Below are 19,613 nucleotides of genomic sequence, written 5' to 3'. Positions count from 1 at the left end.
CATGTACCATGTATTATATTATATCGGGAAATTGATCAGTATATGATCATGTATCTAGATCAAAGTATGTCAGGCAATTTACAAGTGCATAGTCATGTTTCCCAAATCAAATTATATTGAACAATTGGTCGGTATACGACCATATACCCCATAGTAGATTACATTGGGCAATTAGCTAGGTCATGTACTTCAGATCAAATTATATTGAACAATTAGTCAGTATATGGCTATGTACCCCATATTACATTATAGTGGATAATTGGATAGTATATGGTCATGTAGCTTATATCAGATTGTAGTGGAAAATTGGTCAATATATAGTCATGTTACCTTATGTCAGATTATGTTGGGCAATTGATCGAAATGCAGCCATGCACCCTAAATCAAATTACATTTGGGCAATTGTCTAATATATGGTCATGTACCTTAAATCACTCTTCGCTTGGGTAGCCAATCAAAGAAGAACGGATAGCTAGCCTTATTTCGTAACGAGCCAATGAACGACCAGTTTCCCAATGTGAAGTGAGGGAGGGAGATAATTGATCCCTCAATGACATTGAGAGATTTGATGACCCTTCGCTTAAGAAAAAAAAAAATCCCCAAGCATGATAACTTGCATTATGTGACGTTAAGCGGAAAAAAATGAAATTCCTACTAGTTGAATAAAATTGTAAAATAACATATCCTAAAACTATATATACATATATATATATATAGAGAGAGAGAGAGAGAGAGAGAGAGAGAGAGATAGTAAAAATAAATAAATAGATTAAACAAAAAAAAAAAAACCATCCCAATGCGACGTGACAATTATGTATTAGAAGTGCTACAAAAGTAGAACAAGTCTAGCAAAAGAAGCAATAGCCGTCACACATACTGAGCTCAATTATTTAAGAGGTTCAATATTTGCAAAGGATTCGAGCTCACTTAGGAATGGACGCTCGGCTTGTATCAATTGAAGGAGTCCCTCTAAAAATAATGAAATTGATAAATAATTCATTAACACAAAAGCCAACAAAAAGCCTGTCATGAATAGCACTTTAAACGCACAAGTTGAATGGACGAAACGAAATCCTCGGGAGATCTGCTTCAGAAGTGATCTCCTAAAGCAAGAAAGAAAGACTCGAGAGCCCCAGCACTGAAACCGACAAGACTCCAAGCAAAACCTCTTTAAATAAATTAACCTCTTTCCCACGTGTGTTGGAGTGTGCGTGCGTGCGTGCACACGTGTGGGCAGAGAGTGGAAATTTCCCAACCTGAATGATTTAGAAGGTCCTCGAGTATTTCCTAATTTCATACATGATTGAAGATATGGACACCAGATCCTTGTTCAGTGCAGATCCACCGACAATCCTCTTTATGCAATCCGAGAGCCTGGTATAATATAGCAACAGCTGAGTCAACGCAGCCCTCAAAATTTCCATGCCACAAAGCAAGCTGCTGAAAGAAGTTATGACATCTTTGTGCATCAGTTCTATTGCGGCTTTCCATCTGCTCGCAAAGTCCTTCACAAGTGGCTCCACTTCAGCGACAGTTATGGCCTTCTCAGAACTAGAACTAGGGTCCTCCGCTGATAAACAACTTGCAAAATGAGCCCATTTTCTTAAATAATATACAAAATATTGAGACTTTGCAACCATAGTTGTTTAAATACTTACACGCTCGGGTCTTTACAAACTTTATTATATCACTGAAATGCTCTAGTAGCAGTTCTTCCTGCAAGGAGAAGTAGAGAAACTTGAAAAAAATATTCAAAGAAACCAAAAGGCATTAAAGGCAAAAGTGCCCAAAGGGGTAATAGAAGAGCATTAAGGGACAGTAATTCAATCTTCATAATAGGCCTTTTGAGTGTTCTCATACTGTTTGTCAGTAGGTTTTGCTAAAACTCTTAATACAAAAGATGGGTTTTTTTTCAAACTAAAACAAAAAAGATGTTTGGATAGCAACCTTATGTGCAATTATTTAGTTTCAGGATCAACACTGAAATTTTTTCTTTTGTGCGTATAATCAAGTTCTAAAAGCTACTGGTAGACAGTTACCACAAATAATGTTGTGTTGCTCTTCAGCAGTTCCTCAAAGTGCATTTGAATTTTCCCACCTTCTGGAGCAGCTTCCTGAAATCAAAGTGATAAACATATTAAATACCACAGTGGCTGAAGGCCGAGGACACTGCAAAATTCTTGAGCAACAAATATAAGTGAATATGCTGCCCATCTAAAAGGCATTATAACTAAAGCAAAACTTGTCCAAGATTTCTTTTGGATAAAAAGGAACTTGCCCTATAAAAATTTCTTTCCCAGCACCAAGTTCCACCTTCACATTGAAGTAGAGTTCATTTTCCAGAGAAGAATCAAATACTAATTCTTACCTTTAGAACAGAAATTGTCATATCGTAGTTGTTTATCAGAAACACAATTTGTAGTTTCGTTTTTGGAAACATTTTTGCAAGCTTCATAAGCAAGTCATCAACAGCCATTCTCAGTCGTTCCAAATTCAACTCAAGCTGCAATATTGAGGAAATGCATATTTTGGGAAACTGATCTCATTATGAAATCAAACATATAAGCATTTTATGACTTAAGATCCCTATGTCTAACCTGCCCATCTCCATATTCAACATTAAGGCGGATTAGTGAAGCTGTGAATTCAGCATACCGCCTCATTACGTAGTGAGGATGAACATCGTCTTCCCATAATGTCCTTACGTTTGCATTGCGCAGGCTGCTGAGATGCATATCAAATACCATCTTGAAACGAGGCCATAGGGAAATATTGACCTGCTCAAATTTAGTTAAGAATTAGTAACATTTTAAGGTGCAAAAATCCATGACAGCTCCAGAAGAATTTAATAATTATATATTCCTTCCATCCTTTTTGCTGGTCCTCCTTTCCTTTTTCTGGATGTCCCATTATAGCTGTCCATTTTGAATACTTCATATTGAGATTCTAAATTTTCTAGATAGCATTTATAGATAATGGAGAATAGTATGCACAAGCAAAACAATGAGGACAAATTAGGTAAGTTACAAGTTATAGAGAGTAAAAATGATAGTCCCTTACAGGTTGGAATCCCTGTTAAGGATCAGTAATTGGGTTGGAGGGAGAACTTAGCAAAACCAAAGCCGTCACATTGAATTAGAAACAAATTCTAGTCATTCAGCAATTGAGTTCCATCACTTTCAAATTTATCGTCTTTTTCTAAAAAAGGGACTACAAGTATTTTGTAAGGGTGACAACAATAGAACCAATTTCTGTCAATGCCATGAGGGCCTCCATGTTTGAAAATAATAAAATAAAAAATATAAATAAATAAATAAATAAAATAAAATAAAAAAAGAAAAAGGAAATGGACCAATCAGGCAGCCTGGCGTGCAGCCAAATGGTCTCTTAAAACAGATCTGTCCATTCCAGATAATGTGCAGCTCTGAAGTTTGAAAACAAGCTCCCTAGGCAATAACAAGCCGTGTTTTGGTCTATCTGCAGAGTGTTACACGCCAGCAGTGAGAAGACATGGTCCAACATCGCCATTGGTGGGTAAAACTCTGATACTAGAAGCAATTCAATCTATGAACATAGTTTGTGTTTATCGAAAAGGAAGTGTTTTTTTTTTTTTTTTTTCCCTTCTTTTTTATAGGAGTATATTTCCTGCAAGAGTCCTAGAGGTGAATTGCTGAAGAAAGTAATCTCTTTAGGTTACAAGGACATTTATGATTGGATGAAATAGAATTTTAACCTATTACCGCAATTAAGGTTTTTCCTATGAATAGATAGATGAACCTCTTTCCAGAACAAGAAAGAACAACATGCTGCTATGGAAAGGACGGCTGTCTACCTTGCTTAGAAGCAATGCCAGAAGAAATACAGGTAGACAAGGAAGCAGAAAAAAATGTTAATTGTTTTTTATTTCTTTGCCTAGGTAAATTAACATGCACCCAATGATTTCTTAACCCGTGAATTTAAGATGCTATTTGAACGATATTTTCTTCCTCTTGTATCCTGATAAGCACTTCTCGTGTTCACAGAAGAATTCTATCTATTATGTATAAACACTTGGTTTCTAAAGAACAAAGGAGATTTGAAATTATAAATCTTGTACCAATTCATTTGTAGGCCAAAATTTATATCATCACCAGGCAGCTCAAATGATAAACACAATATTAAATAATACAGACCTTGTCCAAATATAAATCCAAGCATGGAATTCGCCGCCGAGACATTATGAGCTGAAAAGGAAAACAAAGCCAGCAACAGATTAACTATAACCAGTATTCAACACAGTTTCAGTGATCACAGAGATGATTGTATTGGACACCGCAAAAAATCAAAACGCTATATCTAAGACCAGCTGAAATATGTTTGAAAAAATATATTTTATGATAGGGTTATATTTTGCCTTCAAAATAACTCCTAAAATATATTTGCCTCTTGAGTATTTGATTTCCCTCTCAGATCAACCATAATGCACAACAGTTCTTTCAAGGATTCTTTTCACCCAGCAAACATACCCATATCAGAGGGATGCTTAAAATGATTCTTATTTTCTTGGATAGAAGAATTAATATGTATGTGTACATTTTCTCAAACATATTATGAATATATAGTTTGTGATTTCAGATTGTGCACCATATATTCCAACTATTACAAAAGAAAATAAATATGGGGTAAGCTTAACTCAAACAGATGAAGAACAGAAATGCAGACACCAAGATTCTTGACAGCCAACCAACTGAACCATCAGATAGAATAATAAGAATTTGTTGTGCGAAGGAATACTGAAATTCTCGGCCTATAGTCAGACAACGAAATGAACTTTACTTAACTAATGAAAGTACAGCATCCAGAATGCAGATACACGAAGAGTGTTTCAGCATCCACAGTACAAAAGGCAAATGTTATACAATGACACAACACCAGTAACAAACAAGTAGAACAGGCATCGAATTCAGTATCCACCCAACAACTCTTGATTTTCTCCTTTTTATACGTTCTTCACTTGGAATCATCATTTTAGATCGTGAATTTGGCGGGAAAAAAAAAAGTGACAGCGAGCAACCTGAACGTCCAGCAACTATATATTTCAGTTTTAAGGACTCATGGTACAGTCAAAATACAACTTCAAACAATCTAAACACCACCCCCACCCCCCCGCGGAACCCCAAAAAGACAAAAAAGAAAGAAAAAAAAAATCACAACAGAAGGTCAGAACATTACCTGGTGCTGACGTATTATCCCAATCATGAGCATTAGGCCAATAGCATCATAACAATTTGGAAGTATTGAATTGAAGTGTTCATCAATGACAGCAAATGGACCTGATAATTTCAAAGAGCACATGACAAATCACTGATCTATCCAATTGCTTTAAACAACAAAAATAAGATAAGACCTTCAATGCCATGTAATTTCCCAAGTACAGGTATTTGTTTTTTCAGTTTCCAGTGCTCATGAATTCATATGAAGCTTCTGAAGTAAATACAATCCTAGTGAAAAACATGAGTAATGCTACAAGTCCCTCTTGTGTTCCTCCAAGAATGATATAACTCTTAAATCACCATTGGACTTGTGATTGATCATTATTGGATTTTGATCAACTGGTAATTTTAAGAGCCACATCATTCTTGGAGGGACACAAGAGTGACACAAGAGAGACTTCTAAAATTACTTGAAAAACAGTGGCAATACGAGTCCAACAAAAGTCATCCCATAGACCACCATTTTGTTTTTTGGGATAAGTTGAATGCCAAATAAAATTTGATGAGAAAAGTCAAAACCTTTGTATTTTACATCAAAGTTACCTGCAAAAATTTCATAAAATATGGACTCCTCACCAAAGAAATCATCACAGAAATTATACCTGCAGATGACAGAAAAATGTCAAAATGCTTATCACTACAGGACTAACAATCATCATTTAGAAAGCAGCATGAAGGGGCTGATCAAACTCCACAGTACTCAGAAGTAGCAGTGTCCATAAGCAGCTTGTGCAAACTCCTGAAGAGGACCTCGTAAGGATACTTGCTGGAGCTGGCTTCAGCTATATGCGGTATTAAAGCAGGTTCATCAATTTCCTGATAATTTCCAACCATGGCATCAGCAAGCAATGAAATTACAGCATCTAATCAAAATTATCGTAAATGCATTTATAAATTGAAAATAATGACAAAAAAAATGTTATTATTTTACAAGTTCTGCACCAACTCGTCATCTTTTACAGATATTAATGTACCAAGTTGTAAAAGCAAATGAAAATATGAGATAGGATAAGAAACATGTTCCAAAATGCACAAAAAAATATACATCATGCATATCGTTTCTCTTTCAGAACCAGAATTAGACCTTAAATGATTATTTTATAGAAACTGATAAAGAAATGCAGAGACTTAATATGTTGCAAACACATTTCCTTTCTCTTTTAAAATTTTTTCATGCTATGACATTTTTAATTAGCATGTTTCGGAAAAATGAAATTCATCATTTGTTCACTGAAATCAAAGAAACCAAAAGCTAAGGAGGCAATATTTTGTTTAAAATAGTCCAATCTCCAACCAAACTCAAATACCTAAGTTGCTCAAAGAAGAAATCAATAACATATACAAATCTGACAAGATTCAACTCAGAGATGATTATTTTGATGAAACCTAGTTAACACAGCAAACAACATAGGGGAAGAAAATTGATGGCCCAGGAAAAAAGCTTCATGGCAGTAGAGCTGGCATTGGTAGGTGTATAAAGCTTATTCCACACTCGTAACAGTCTATTAGCAGCCAACACTAACCTACCTCGGTCACTTAACTAGTAGATAATTCACCCAAAAAAAGAATTTAGTAAGATTAAAAATGACAATTTCTCGTGCACAACCCAAACAAATACATTATAACCTCGTTAAACACAACTACACACAGAAACAGTGAGCCCAAACTGTAGAGTACATATACAGATTTGCAAGTAAAATCAAGTTTTACTAAGAACATGAGAGAGAGAGAGAGAGAATCAACCATAGATACACTAGCACAGAACTGACTTTTCAACAAGCCATGTCAAAAGTACAATACATTTGTCTAAGCTTTTGAAAAATTTACTATAAATTATGAAATACTTGACAAAAGTTTGCACTTTAACTTCAGTTATGTAAGACTAATATGAATATTTTTTAACAAACAAGAGTAAAATTAATGGGAAGAGGAGAAAACATTATTGAGAATAATCTAAATTCAGCTAATATAATATTATGTGTAAGGATGTAATAACATAAACTAAGGAAAGCAACAAATTAACATTAATTTACTGAACAAGCTTTTCGTAAAGCAGCCAAAGAGTTGCAATTGAAATTTAACTGGGCGGTTGAGAAGATAAAGTACATGCATTACTTCAGCATGAATTTACCAAAGCAAACCATATTTCACAGCTAGCAGGGAAATATTAATAAAAAAAAAAAAAAAACCTTCAAAATTTTTATCCTCTCCCCCAGTGCAAAAACAGCAGACCGGTTCTTTAGCGGTTCCCTTCCTCTTAAAAAGAGACCACTGCTTCGTGTCTCCACACCAATCAAATCGCTAGATGTAGCTATATCCAACTGTAGTTTCTCCAGAGCCAGAATATAAGCACGGAAATGTGCACTTAAGACCTGCAAAACATGCAGTTGCACTTCAATACTCTTCAAAAATATCCACACCAAGGTATATAAGATAAACTATGGTGATTCCTTTAATATATGAAAAACTGAATTAGCTGTTAAGACTTGATACTCAAAACAAATTCACATAGTGATTGGAATAGCTAGGTTTCAACATATTTAGGATGACCTAGAAAAAATTCAATCTCCAAAGCACATCCACCATTAGAAACTTCCATGGTAGCGACAGGTTATTAGATGTAGCATTACAGGCATGTTCTCTGTAGATGTCAGGCTACCACAGAGCTACCTATCACATCAAATGCTTTCTACACCTTAACTGTTAAAGTCATCCATAAAGGGACAAGTTACAAGAGAAACCCATTAGCCTTGACAAACTGAAGGGAGCCCAGCTTGACTTTGCTTGAGCATCATTAATCAGTGGAGTATAGATTTGAGATTGACCTAAGCTTAAATAGTCTACCAAATAACTTTCTTCTCCAGATAATGATAGGCCTCACTTACAGAACAAAAAAAAAAAAGACCTTACAGTGAGAATTAAACCCTAAAACCTTTAACAAAAAGGTCCTTCAGATATCTAAAGTAGTGGGTGACATGAACAAGCATATAGGTTGACAGTAAGTGGTACTGTGTGAAAGCTCTTTGATACATCCGTACATGTTAGATACGTAGTATGGACACTAGAGAACTCTTCACAATCCTTTATGGATTAAGTTTACATCCAAGGCAGATGTTCTGATATTGTACACTCTACAGAGAGTAATCAAGCACTAGTTGCCAAACTACCACCAATATCATATACAGAACTATGATTTGCAATCACAGTAAGGAAGCATAAAAGAGAGAGGATTTGTAGTCTTCTTCGGATTTCTAAGACATAAGTTCAAGAATCAATATCTGGTGAGAGCGAAAATGAAGCCGGTGTTGTTTCTGAAGCATTCCCAACATACGCATAAGAGATGTGAAGAATAAAAGTTTCCTAGTACATGAATCCTTCTTTATGTTGAATATAATAGAGATACTTGTACTCCAGATATCGGTGAACTGCAAGCTTGCAATAGATATGTAAAAAGCTTTCCCTACATACACAAAAGAGATGTGAAGAATAAGAGTTTCACAGTACGCTAATCCTTCTTTAGGTTGAATATAATAGAGATACTTCTACTCCAGATAGAGGTGAACTGCAAGCTTGCAACAGATATGTAAGAAGCTTTCAGTTACTTTGATGACTACATTTTAACCAAAAGAGTCTATCACTATGATGAGGTATGAAGGGGTTTAGTCACTGATCTCTGACTGAATTTTGGTGTTGGCAATTTGGTTGTCCCCTCTTTTTGTGGGGGGGGTGGGGGGCATGCGACATTCAATGGGGGCATGGTCTGCGTGGCTTGTAAGATCAAACCACAAGGATTTGAGGGTGAAATGAAAAAAATTGTATTTTATGTTGGTTCCTCAGCCTAAAAGTTTTTGGTCTTTTATACAGAATGGCAGAACCACCCAATTCTAGAAGCTTTCGAGAATCTTAAGAGTGCTTTGTTGGGTTTTAAGATAGTTGGATTTATCAGGTAATTTATTGTGGCAAACTGGAGTTTGATAAGGATTTAATATTGAAGGAGGTTTTCACCTGTCAAGTTCTAGTTTATAAGTATGAAGCAATGTACTCAAATAGAGCTAAACTATGGAAGTTGAGTGCCTGAATATTTTGGCGTGTCATCTTTTTCTGTCTGCTCTCTCTTTCCTGTGCTCTTCCAAATGATAAAAAAAATCTCTCTCTCTCTCTCCCAACAACCCATGTCTAAAGAGTTCACTCCTCTCCTTTTAGTTCTAGTCCTGAAAAAGTTAATTTAAAAGATAGATAATCGAATCGACAGGATTCACCTTGTTCATTGTGTCCATATATGCTCCACGGACCTCAGTATATACTCCATTGCCATGTTCTTTGAGGAAGGAAACTACATACCTACATGATCATGTTCCATATTCTATATTAGCATACCACATTGAACTGAAAAGAAAAAAAGGAACCAAAAAAATTATATGATATAAAAATAGAGAAGTAGATATGGGTGAAATAGCTCCTTACTGTTTGATAGCATAAACAGCCTATGGACAAAGAAGTGCGGAATGATTGCAAGTATAATGGCAATGTAAAAATAACTCAAACAATTCATGTCCATTGAACTAATAATACTGTCCTACTTGGATCAATAGCTCTCTTTTCCAACATAGATACTAAACTGAGTTGCACACACACAAAAAAAAAAAAAAAAAAACTGTTTTGCAGTTTTAGCTAGTATCATATACAGATACCTGAATGAATGCTGGGGATGTACAAAAAACTATGTAACTACCATGAACTTTCTTAGAACAGCACAACAACTGCCTCAACAATGACCGCATTTGATCAGGTCTCAACCTCATGATCAAGGCAAAAGAATACACACATACAACTGGCCCTTATATATGTGAAGTCAAGTTTCTCTAATCAGCAACCCATAGGAAACAATCAAGATATGTAGTTTTCTCAAACAAGGCTCAAAAGGGAAAATATAAAGATGTATGTGCTAGAAGAATTCATCTCATGTGAATAGTTAATGGTCAATGGAAAAGAATGCATCACAAGAAGCTTCCCAGGACAATGCTAAACAAGATAAGAAACTAAAAAGTTCTACTCGCAAGTTAGATATAATAAACAACAACTACTTAATTGTGATAGACTCATAAGCCAAATACTTAAAAAAAAATGACAGAAAGAACAAACACAACCTGTTGCCATGTTAAAGTATTTGATTAAATGATTAAATTTATCTCTTCCTATAAGCTTAAGCTTTTGGGACAAGTGGTGATTTAACATAATATCAAAGTCAAAGGTCTTGAGTTTGAACCTTGACTCTGTCATTCACCCCCCATTTCTATTAAATATTCTACGTGTTGAGCCTCTTACCTATTAAAAAGGAGTTTAAGCCCACACGTGAGGGAGAGTATTAAAATATTAATGATTATATTTACCTCTTCCTATAAGTTTAAGCTTTTGGGATAAGTGGTGGTTTAACATGCCATATCCTATAGAAGTGAATAAATGGTAAGCAATGGCATAATTGACAAGTTGGCCATACTAATGGAAACCCAGGAGGAAAGAACAAAAGCAAACCCAAAACAAACCCACCTCCACCCCCGCCCTAAAAAAAAAAAAAAAAAAAGTTACGATGACTGCAAACTAATTATATGATAAATCAATATAAAATATCATGTGCCTTTAAAACTAAGAAAGTTATTCGGACACTACGTACTTGTACTTTAAAAGAACATTTTGTTGAAGAATCTGAATATTTGTTTTGGGTTTTCTCAGCGCATAAAGCTTTTGAACTATGAAATCAAACACCTGCAAAAAGACAAATATTGTTCAAATGTCTAATACAGTAGAAATCAAGTTTAGAAATGTGTTACCATTAAATTATCAATAGATGTCATTCACTACCCTAATTGATACTCACATCAAGATCACTATCGTAACAATAATAGCACTACCACTACTAATAAAACTAGTCATAACATTAAATAAGAACAGCATGTCAACCATGCCCTGGGGTCACCAAGGAGTCTTAGCTTCAAACAATTGCCACTACAGATGGCATTTTTTTTTTATAAGTAATTCAGTCTTATCAACGCTACGGATGGCTATTACTTCTATTTTTCTTCTTTTGACAAAAACAAGACTGCTATTACTAGTTGATACTAACCAATCTACGAAAGCAATCATCCATATACAAATATTTCCATGAGCATTAACCACACAGCAGTTACAGATTAGTGTATATTATATGTTCATGACATTGTAGAGGGGATCAAATAGTCACATTGATACTTTGATAGATGTAAAATGTAAATTAACACAAGATACCAATTAATCATCATCAGCCAATGCATCTGGAAATTCTAGTCAATAACCTTTGAAACTGATTTCTGCCGTAGTTTTTCTAGCTCAGGTTGAACATCTTTTAGAGCTTTTGAAGCTTTGACCATAGGATCAACATCTACAAACTTCAGCTTCTTACTTAGAATCTCAAGGGTTCTCATATATTCATCATTGACCTGGACAAAAATTCCACTGCAAGTATGTTAACAGCAATGGAAGAAAAGGATCACAAAAAGTCCCAAATCACCAATTTGCCCAGGAAGCAACATGGACTGTGCAGCATGTACATTCAAGGACATGTGATGTAACTCCATTCTGTCACAGATAAGGTGTGATGTAGCTCGATTCTGTTACAGATAAGGCCTACATATAATAGTTGACAAATCAACTCTAAGCTACAACGTTGGAACAGTGCTAAATCAAGTATATGAGCATAAAACATATAGAAAGTGCCGTTCTAAGAACCAAAATGTGTGTATGCGCGAGTGCAAACATGCACACGTAGAAGATGTTGCTGCAACAACTAGAAAAATCTTGCCAACCATGTCAATAGCAAGGGTTAAACAGATGGATAGAAAGGGAAGGGGATGCCTGCATATTTCCACAATCAAAAGCAACGATATCTCCTCATGCAATGATTAAATCCTTACAAGAAGAAGGGAGGAGAGGGAACTACAAGCAACAATTGATCACTTCAACTACTATACATTTGATACATGCACATACACACACATAAATATATATAGAAGATGTTGCAACAACTACATATCAACTGGCCAGCTATGTCAATATTCTGGATTAAAAAGACAGATAGAAAATGAAGGCGATGCCCGAACCTTTCCAGTATCAAGCTACTGTCCTAGATACCATGATTAATATGTTAAAGCAGTACGGTGGAGGGGACAGAAAAAAAACTATAAGCAACAATTAATCATTTAAACTAAAACACATTTCCCTCGTATGAAATTTTCACTCAAACCAATCTAGCAAGTCTTACAAGAACATGACAATGACATAGATCAAACCTAAAAGAGCTTAATCCAACTATGGCTTGACACGATTAGTATAATAATAAAAGTGTAAAGTTTTAGCAACAGGTTCAGAAAGGAGCTTTCTAATTAAGGCGACTGTAAAAATAGACAAAACACACATATAGACTTCTCTCAAATTACCTGTATCAATATTTTTATCATAATTCAATCACCAGACATTAATAATATCAGGGCCTACTTATCAAAAAAATAACAATAATAGCAGGGCCCTGATAATTCTTTTGGCTAGGTGAATCAATGAAACTCTTTGATTTGTAAAAAAGGACATATAAACAAGAGTCATTTAGGAATGACACCACATGTGAGCAAGTTGCAAAACTAAGACAAACAAGTTGTAATATCAAAAAAAAATTTGGATAAAAACTAGTAATATCAATTATCACATGAACACAGAAAAGTACATTATACAAAAACCAGGGATACCTCTCCATCAACAATTATGTCAACCATCCTTGGAGGGACTATAATGTCTTCAACAAATTTTGCCAAACTTGATTCTGCCACCTGTTTAAAGAACATAAACAATCATATTTTGTACATCACAAGATGATAAGCACTATTAACATCTAATGAGATCCACAAACCCTGTTTGCAGTACTCAAAATTTAAACTCCAACCAAACAATGAAGCATAGCTTCTCATAAAAACAATGATACCTTGCGATTCTTAAGTTTCAGACCCATATCCATAGACTTCTCCTGGAGGATTTTTATGTCTGAACTTATGGAACCAATTTCAGACTGGAAGTGTCAAAGAACAACACCATTGAAAAGTGTGAGAAAAAAATACAAACCCTTGGGTTTTACTAAAAGAAAACCAATCAAAGAAAAGAACAGACAAGTATAAGAAACAAAAACATTAAAATAATAAATAATTGTGAGAGAATCAATGTCAAACAAGGTATGTAAACAGAGAAAGCCTATATCATTTGAAATGCATCTAACGTCTGGGTTTCATATCTTCTTAGTTACTCATACCACAGCTGAAATGAAACCAGTATCATTATTCTCAAATGGCTGTAGGAAAATCATGACCAAACTTTTAAAGACATCCCGAAAGCAATAGAAAAGTAAAGTCGGTGCCTATAATCAGTGCTCTGTTTTTTATACAGCTTATAAATCGGCCACTTGTTAAAAGCATCCAGACTTTCTAAATGGATCTTTAATATATCCCACCAGTTAACTGATTATGATTATGATTCCAGGCATATCGGACTGAAGTGGTGCTACTTATATAATTGCAATGCCCAGAAATTGATTGTGGGAAGGAGCCCAGAGAAACAACCAGCTCATGCCTATATCTCCATTTGGATTTTATAGACATAGTATGATTCTAAAAGGAATTATGGTCTTATCCCCATCAATAAGACAATGGATTACCAGTTCTTTAAGCAAAGATCATCAAGATCAACCCAAACAGGTGTGTAGGAGTATCATGAATTCTGATTGTTGTTAATGGACAGAATGATACTAAAGAATTTCAGGGGAGCAAACATTCACTAGAATTTTTCTATGATCACATGTTTTCAGCCAATATGTTGTTATTAGAGAGGGACAACTTGTGCATTTCCAACAAAAATACTTGAAAGACCTTTCTATCAGTATAAAAAAAGTCTCACTGAAGCTGCAAGCAAGGAAACACTTGCTTATTGCCAAGCAAGGGCAAACATACTTGAAATCCGCTGAGGAGAGTTTCCATCTGTGACAAAATACTGTCACATTCACGAATTTGATCATGAAGAGACACTAAATTATCACTTTCTTTTATGTAATCCTGCAAAAGTAGAAGTACTAAAAGAATTAAAAACAGTGAGTATTATAAATGAAAAATAAATAAGAAAAAAACAGTACTCAAAAAGGATTTTGAAGAGTATCTCTACCAACAAAACTTAACCAATGACTGAAAACAAATCACACATTCCTATTTAAGGGCTAATAATTTAAATCTAGTTTCTATAGTTTAAGATTAGCGCTATAGAAGACCAACAGTGCAAGGATGATGAACAATATAACAAGTCAAAAGAGTCTTATCCTTCATTGATGTGCATACAGATGCTTGTACACACTTCCAAGCATCCATAATATGAGATAGTCTGCAACATCAATGGCCAAAGCTTCATTTATGGTAACTGAAGTTAACAACTAAAAATTTCAGGGCAAGTTTGGGTCAGCTTTAGAACCCGTAACGGAACACAATCTAACAATCAAAAAAATAACAATTTTAAATTGGTCAAAACCTCCACAGCAAAACAGCTTAAAATGTCTTTACACCTTAACTTATCAAAAAAAAATGGTGCTATCCTCCTAACTTATCAACAATAATAGCCAAAGAGTATCAGAAAGTATATGTTTTTAAAGCTATCCTCCTAAAAATTGTTTGTCATTAAACATACCCTTCATGGCCCATAGGGTCCAAGTGCTCCACCTAATGATTGTCACCTTCCATTCAGGCTACTTAAACTCTTCTTGTTCACCAGTGATGAAGACTAAGTAGAGCAGAGTTACAAGGTAGGCTTGTTTGGCCAGTTCCGATGGGATGAAAGAAGTATCTTATATAATGATAAAAACATAATGGAGCAATGCGCTTCAGCTGGTAAAACGGTGGGGAAGAATAGGATAATCCTGGATTCAAAATATTACCAATCAAAGAAAGTTGGTGCAGGAAAATTGGTAGAGATACTCCTCATGTAGGCACTTGACCTTGAGGGTTCAAGTATCAGTTCTGCTTGAACTGTAGTGCTAACGGAAAAGCAGTTTTTTTCTAAAAGTCAATTCCAAGACCTTTTTTTCAATTGGGTATGAGATTTTCTCTAATCAATGAGAGTTGCTAATGAAAGTAGTCTACTAGCTAAAGTTCCAGTTTCCTCTATCTTCTGTTCTGCTTTGCTTGCAACAAATTGTTTGACTTTCAAGTAGTACTTCCCAGAACAATCGAAGTAGCTTTTCTTCGAGCGCCGAAACTGTACACATCTCCCGACACTTCACTAACAGCTTTCTTTCTCTAAGTCAAGTCACTTGACTTGAACAAAGACTTTAAAAGTAACTAGCCATCCAATAAGAAAGTCACTTGACTAACGGCGAGGTTCTTTTTGTTCAGCACAATCCTCCGGAGGATGGACAGTTCTCATTGGTAGGTCTTGGGTCCAATGCTAGCTTGCCGGAGGTATTAGGTCCAAATCGTGTTGATGTTCCTAATGTTTCGACTGTGCGGGCCTCCCCAACACTGCCGGTTCCTAAATCTCTGAATATCTACAACCAAAAGCTGAAGAACAGTAAGTTTGCTAAGATGGACAATAGTCTGATTGCTGAGGCGATGACAACGACTAGCGCTCCACCTACTGGTCCTTTGGATTTCGGTCTGAGCTCGCCTTTGCAGCCATCTGGTCAGACTGTAGTTAACACCTCGCTGGAGGTTATTTAAGGCCTGGCAAGTGTAGTTGTTCGGAATTCCCTTCTGGAGAGGGGTATTCTCCGGAGGGGGGTTCTCAAGACATCTGCTGTGGCTCAACCTTTTGTGGAAGTTTTGGGTAAGGAAGGGACTATCAGCCCAACAGTGTTGATTCCATCTTCTGCACAGGTTGATAAGGATAATGGGGACATTCGAATGGATGGGGAGGTAGACAATTTTTGAGAAGAGGAGGCGGAAGAAGATTATCATTTCCCCTTGGGTGATTTTCCCCATGCCGTGCCCTTGGATTTGATCTCGTGTGAGTTGCCCCCAGAGGCTGTCCAGAAGGGTGGGGTGGATGAAGCCGTTTCTCTTTCTCTATTTTTGTCGGGGTTTTGGTCCTTTTCACAAGTTTTCGCGGGTTTGTCTCATGATCCCCCTCCCCCAATTAGGTAAGGGATGGTCCTACCTCTCTCAAAATTGGGAGAATCATCGAAGTCAGTTTGTGCTTCTAAGTCGAAAGGAAGGAGGGAATTGAAGAACTTGGAGAATCTATCATGAGGGTTCCAGTCGTGGTAAAGGCAAGAGGGTGTAGGTCTTCTGTGGTGGGGCTTTGGGTTTGTTTTGTGGGTTTTTATGGGTTTATGGGCTCTTTTTCTTTTTTTTTTGCTTTTGCTTCTTGGTGTCCTTGTGAATACTTCCGGTGTAATTAAGGGCACCTCATGTTTTTTTATAAAGTCGCTTGATTACCTATCCAAAAAACAAAAGTACCACTATAGCAAAAAGCATGCCGCTTAAGAAGAAAATTTATAAAGATATGCAACTGTACGACACTGTAGTCTTTGGCAGTATGATATGATAAAGCAGTGGGAAACCAGTCTATTTTGAAGAAGCAGACTTCCTAAAATAAAAGAGAAGACTCTTCACACCATAGTTTGTATATGAAAAATTACTGGATTTATTGCAACAAACCATCAATCACTGTATGCTGTGAACACCATAGTAGTATGAGCTACATAAGACAATTTTCATGCTACCATAAATCAAGCAAATCCTAGAAGAAAAAAATTACAATCATAAATCAAGTAGCTACAAATTATAAAAACTATGGATTGCCATTTAAAAAAAAAAAAATCTGCTTAGAAGCCACAAACCTGAATCGAGTCCAATTCAACTTGCCGTAAATTGTTCTCAACCCCCTTCGTATACTCCCTTAATGTTGTCCCTTTCGACAGTATGTTTGCAACTACCTACATCAAAAAAGAGGCCAGAGGGGTGGGAAGGGGATCATCAATGTGTAAACCTCTAAAAAGAACATAAGAAACCATTTTTTTTTCCAGTAAGCAACAAGAATAAAATTATTACACCCAGACGCATTGATGAATAAAGTACTTACATCATCATTTTTACATTCTTCCAGTTCTTGCTGCAGGCCTTCCAATGACATATCACCACTGTACAACATATCAACCAAATGTCTCTTCATAACAACGGAATGAAAACAATCTATTTAAAAACAAATCAAATTGATCACTTCCTCCAAGTAATGAACAAATAGCACAAATCCACACAACAACACAAGGAACAATCATACCTGCTTGCATCCTCCTCGACAGTCAAGTCCCCAACAAATGCTCCTAAATCAAATACATTTTTCTGAGCATCATTTGTCTCACCATAAGACTGCCCCTGCACACACATGAAACATAAATCAAACACGTGCAAGATTAGGATTATCATGTTAAAAACCCTTTATTTTCTATTATTAAATAATTCCTTTCCTTACTAGGTTAGGATTTCTTCTCCTACTAGGATTAGGGTTATTAATCCTATTCCTATTGAGATTAGGTTTATTTTCTACTCTATAAAAAGCAATGTAAGTGCCTTTAGGCCAAGCATCCAATAACAATTTCAATCAATTGCTATAAGCAAATTGTGGAGGCTAGACCCCCTCGAAGAGGTCATATCTTTCTTTGTTTTTCTTTGGTTTTTCTCTGATTTTAATTGATAAGAACTACGGTTCCTACCATTTGGTATCAGAGCCACGCTTTCTTGGGCGATTTTGCTGTGCCGTGTGGGGGCTGATTGTGCGGCAGTGGGCTGTTGCTCAATCGTACTGAGCGTGTGAGGATCGCCGTCAACGTGGGTGGTAGACGTTCATCTCTGCCCGGTAGTACGGTGGTTGTTGATTTCTGGGTGTTCCGGTGAGCGGCTGTGGGAGTCGCAAAAATTTTCTGCAACTTTTGTTCTGAAATTTTGCTTCGTACGGGTTTATTTGGGGAAGAAGGTGGCTGTTTGGCTGCAGCAATTGGTGGAAATCCCTGTTCCAGTGGACGGGTAAGCTTATTTAGCGTGAGGATTATCTTATCCTGGTTTAGTGTTGGAAGTTTTGACTGTTTGGTAATAGAGTTAAGTTAGCACTTTCCAGCTTATTGTATTCTGCGGATATCTTATCTAGCCTAAGGGTTAAAAAAAAAAAAAAAAGATTAAAAAAAAAAAAAAAAAAAAAAAGAAGTAGTAGTTTATGCCCTTTACACGTAATCAAAAAAGAGAGCTTGGTATTACCGACTAAAAGCAGTACGCCATGGCTGGCACTAGCAATATTTCATTTGACGAGGTTTCTTTTGAAGCAAGAATTATTCCGAAGATTGTGGAACAATTGAGGGGATTAATGGAAGAAGTCATAGACAGCCGATGTGTGAACTCTAAGTTAGGTAAAAATCGGGAGTCATTGGAAGTTCGATCATCACAAGAGGAAGACGTGAGATCAAACAAAAATCAAGAGTCACCAGAACCTCGATTACGAAGGGAGCAAGAGTATGGAGCTCCACGTATGAAATTGGAGTTTCCGCGTTGGGATGATGAAGATCCATCGGGATGGATATCCAGAGCAGAGCGATTCTTCAAATATCACCACACACCCGTTGATTCAAAGGTGGAGATAGCATCAATCAGCTTGGATGGGGATGCCATACAGTGGTTTGATTGGTTAGTAGCATGTCGAGGAGAACCAACATGGGATGAATTTGTGGAGGGACTTCTTCTTCGATTCGGTCCTTCAGCATATGATAACGTGGATGGAGAGCTTGCGAAGATTCAACAAACGTCTACTGTGAGTGAATATCAAAGTCACTTTGAGCGCCTCTACAACCGAACTCGAGGATGGTCCTGTTAGTTGTGACTTGCCACTCATCACACGTGGGCCCCACTAGTTCTCTACTCCTTTTGGGTTTAGAAGACTTTTGTCCAAGTTTGTTTTGGAGTCCTTCTCCTATGTGTAATTGGACTCCTTGTTTGATTTATAGTAGGAGTCCTAGACCAACATGTAAAATGAGAGTTAAAGCTTCTATATAAGGAACAAAGCACAAGGTGAATTTGTGTGTGCCAAAAACGTGAAGCACCGAAGGGAGGAGAAAAAGAGAGAATTTAAGAGGAGGTACAAGGGCAGCAACGGTGTTTTCTTCTTGGTGGTTTTTGGGGAAGCCAAAAACAAGTGATTAGAAGAAAAAGGGTATTGCAGAGTGAGAGAAGAAAATAGAGATCAGCCACCATCCGTTCCAGCAAAAGAAGAGTTTGTACATCTGTCTTTTGTATTCTATTTTGGGAATAATCTCTCTTGTGTGAT

At 36.3% G+C, this 19,613-nt stretch overlaps 1 protein-coding gene across 2 annotated transcripts; it reads right to left on the bottom strand.

Annotated features, from left to right (window-relative positions):
• Positions 1–854: 854 nt before the first annotated feature.
• Positions 855–18,241, bottom strand: LOC132178029 (vacuolar protein sorting-associated protein 52 A-like). 2 transcript variants are annotated; one of them, XM_059590497.1, is made up of 20 exons: positions 18,016–18,241; positions 17,583–17,677; positions 17,385–17,442; positions 17,143–17,238; positions 14,273–14,374; positions 13,258–13,341; positions 13,025–13,105; positions 11,582–11,725; positions 10,924–11,015; positions 9,512–9,593; positions 7,442–7,624; positions 5,953–6,068; positions 5,796–5,854; positions 5,212–5,312; positions 4,173–4,223; positions 2,598–2,777; positions 2,369–2,503; positions 2,040–2,114; positions 1,659–1,716; positions 855–1,570 (listed from the first exon to the last, which is right to left on the bottom strand). In XM_059590497.1, the coding sequence occupies exons 1-20, from the start codon at positions 18,016–18,018 to the stop codon at positions 1,266–1,268; spliced, it is 2,100 nt and encodes a 699-aa protein (XP_059446480.1). In that variant the 5' UTR covers positions 18,019–18,241; the 3' UTR covers positions 855–1,265. The 2 variants fall into 2 exon arrangements, with proteins under 2 accessions (XP_059446480.1, XP_059446482.1); XM_059590499.1 differs by lacking the exon at positions 18,016–18,241 and having other exon boundaries at positions 17,385–17,494; positions 17,583–17,671.
• Between the last annotated feature and the right edge of the window lie 1,372 nt (positions 18,242–19,613).

The sequence above is a fragment of the Corylus avellana genome, chromosome ca1 (assembly GCF_901000735.1).
Source record: "Corylus avellana chromosome ca1, CavTom2PMs-1.0".
In the NCBI taxonomy this organism is placed as follows: domain Eukaryota; kingdom Viridiplantae; phylum Streptophyta; class Magnoliopsida; order Fagales; family Betulaceae; genus Corylus; species Corylus avellana.
The sequence above is the reverse complement of the archived record's forward strand: the minus strand, read 5'-3'. Positions and strand labels throughout refer to the sequence as shown.

Bases quoted from the DNA above. Each gene is read 5' to 3' on its own strand.
- LOC132178029 (XM_059590497.1), bottom strand. The intron at 17,239-17,384 runs GTAAGTACTTTA...TTTTTGATGTAG, and splicing joins AAGAATGTAAAAATGATGAT to GTAGTTGCAAACATACTGTC. The intron at 14,375-17,142 runs GTTTGTGGCTTC...CTACTTTTGCAG, and splicing joins TTGAATTGGACTCGATTCAG to GATTACATAAAAGAAAGTGA.